The sequence below is a fragment of the Penaeus vannamei genome, unplaced genomic scaffold (assembly GCF_042767895.1).
Source record: "Penaeus vannamei isolate JL-2024 unplaced genomic scaffold, ASM4276789v1 unanchor5156, whole genome shotgun sequence".
Taxonomy (NCBI): Eukaryota; Metazoa; Arthropoda; class Malacostraca; order Decapoda; family Penaeidae; genus Penaeus; species Penaeus vannamei.
Window position 1 is genome coordinate 12,501 of NW_027218135.1, and position 2,468 is coordinate 14,968.

The 2,468-nt window shown below is 32.3% G+C and overlaps 1 protein-coding gene across 1 annotated transcript in view; it reads right to left on the reverse strand.

The window, feature by feature from the left end:
- LOC113818237 (glutamyl aminopeptidase) overlaps positions 1–2,468 on the reverse strand; it is a gene marked incomplete at both ends in the record, with an annotated part of 13,701 nt that extends 11,233 nt beyond the window's left edge. The window contains 3 exon segments of the mRNA XM_070120432.1: positions 1,280–1,377; positions 1,939–2,109; positions 2,347–2,468. Of these exon segments, the coding sequence (XP_069976533.1) occupies positions 1,280–1,377; positions 1,939–2,109; positions 2,347–2,468 (391 nt within the window).

The window sequence follows — 2,468 nt, forward strand, 5'->3', positions numbered from 1 at the left end:
AATTTAAACAAATCTCCTGTAATCTAGTAGGCTTTGGCAATCCCATGACATAATATTTTTACTAAATACATAAAAGTAAAGGAGTTATAAAAAATTCTCTGACCCCCCCACCTCCCGCTCCGATGTTTACTTTGTCACATCCGTGCAAATATACTTGACAAAGTTTTTTTCAGATTTTTTTCTATTTATTTTGGCACTCTCAGGTAGCTAGCTGGCAACTCTGTTTACCCAACAGCTGATCGTCAAGACTGGGACTCTGGGAGACAAAGCTCCACCAGAAAATAAGAGAAAAATGACACCATATCGCAAACGTACGCCCTCATCACACAGTAAGGGGACACTACTAATTGTAGATGTTAGTTTAGTATTTAATAAACGTAATACGTAAAATACTTCTTAATCACAGCTGCAGCAATTGTTTATACATTTAAATACCTCATGTGGTCAGGTTAGACACTGCAAAGCCTGTGGTGACCATGTACCAGCTACACTTCAGAATACCATGTGAATGTCACAGAATGCAGCAAGATTGACACAGAGATAAGAATTTAAAAAAAAATAGAAAAAATAAAAAAACAAAAAATTGAGGGAAAAGTATCCTAAACTTTGGAGCCCAATATCTCAAAACTACACTTTTGTCAATATTTTTTTAAAGGCTCCATAAACTTGGACAATTTTAAAGGGGTTTGGATCATTTGAAAGCTGAATAAATTTGTGATGTTTTTGTTAAAGACGATTTTCAATTTAGGTAATAGAAGTCCATATATTATATCTTTATGTTCATAAGACTACACATTTAGAAAATATAAATTCCCACTAAACTAAAAGGAAATTAAAATTTCTGGCCTTTGCAAGTTTTAGGTATTGCTATAGAGTATAGGTGGTATTTTTTTCAACAAGTTTGTTCAGTGGATAAGTGCAATTTCAAAGATTTTGTTATTGTTCAAAAACTTGTTTTTCTTAAATAACTTCATAATTTATTATCCAAATGATATGAAACTTGGTGGTGTTTATCAATTTATTATGTATGCATAACATATTAAAAAATAAAGAAAATCCGATGATAACTGACGAACTTCTCTCTCGAGCGCAACAGCCCCCTTAAACCCAACTTTGACAATTGAATTTGACTAATAAGATAACATGAAAAGGAACTTTGATTTTCTTTTTCACAACCCACTGACTTGCATCTCTCCCTAGGCATGTCCTTAATGAAATAGAAGCCTTTTTTAAAATAAAATACAGAATTTCTCACAGAACTAAGAGATTATCTACTTACCATTTCCCATTCTGGATGAACATGATCCACTCCTTTAAATTCAACATAGCTAGCAAACCCTTCATTCAGCCATAAGTCATTCCACCATTCCAAAGTAACTGAAAATATATCAATAAAGAATGTAGAGTTTAAAATATCAAATTCAGCCAATTCATTTGTATTTCACAAAAAAATTGTTTCAATGTGCTATAATTCTTACAAAACATATTTGGGATGAGGCTGATATTTACTCGAAATTCATCATTTCCTTTGATGAAAAGAATATATCTTATATGACATTTGGTCTCAAAGACTTTTACATGAAATTAGGATGTGATATAATTATGAAAGAGATTGAGACATTTTGAAAAGTTAACTGATCCAACCAATTTAACAATCCATACAGCAATGCAATGAAATCTAAACTAAACTAGGTGGTCTGTGCATATCAACTTGGGCTAACATTACTGTTAAGAAAGCCTAAATCTTTGTTCAATATCATTAAACAAAGATGTATTATGGTCTTCCATTAAACTCTAAAAAATAGTTTACATATAGCTGCTACAAAAATAAGTAAAAAAATATATATACTTGAGATCACATGAATAAATTTTATATCTCAAAAAATTCTAACACTACTTTTAATTCTGTCTTTATCTTAATACCAGGAACTATCATACCAAGATTGCCAAACCACTGATGAGCTAATTCATGGGCAACCACTGAAGCCACTCTCTGTTTGTTAACAGCAGAACTCTGGTTCTGGTTATAAAAAATGCTTGTTTCCCTAAATGTTATGATGCCCCAGTGTTCTGTGGCACCCGAGGAATAATCAGGAATGGCTGCCATATCTGAAATAAGTAAAAGGATTCCAAGTCAATCAGTAAGCACAGAGAAATTCTAATGGCCAAACTTTATGTATTATAGTTACATCATTCTTTATATATATTATTAACAGTCTATTGTTGTTAGCTATACAAGAGTTGTTTTTTATTTGACCATCTAATATGCCCAACATTACCATACTTTTAAAATAATCAAACAACTCAATGTTACACACACAAATTTAACAGAGTTCAAGTGCTTACCACTTTTGGGAAGAGGAAAGAGCAGATCGAACATGCCCTCATACATCTGCAAAATTTTGGCTCCGATGTCAAGAGCATATTGACTGTTTTCTATTCTGCCATTGGGAGCATACACACGGAAG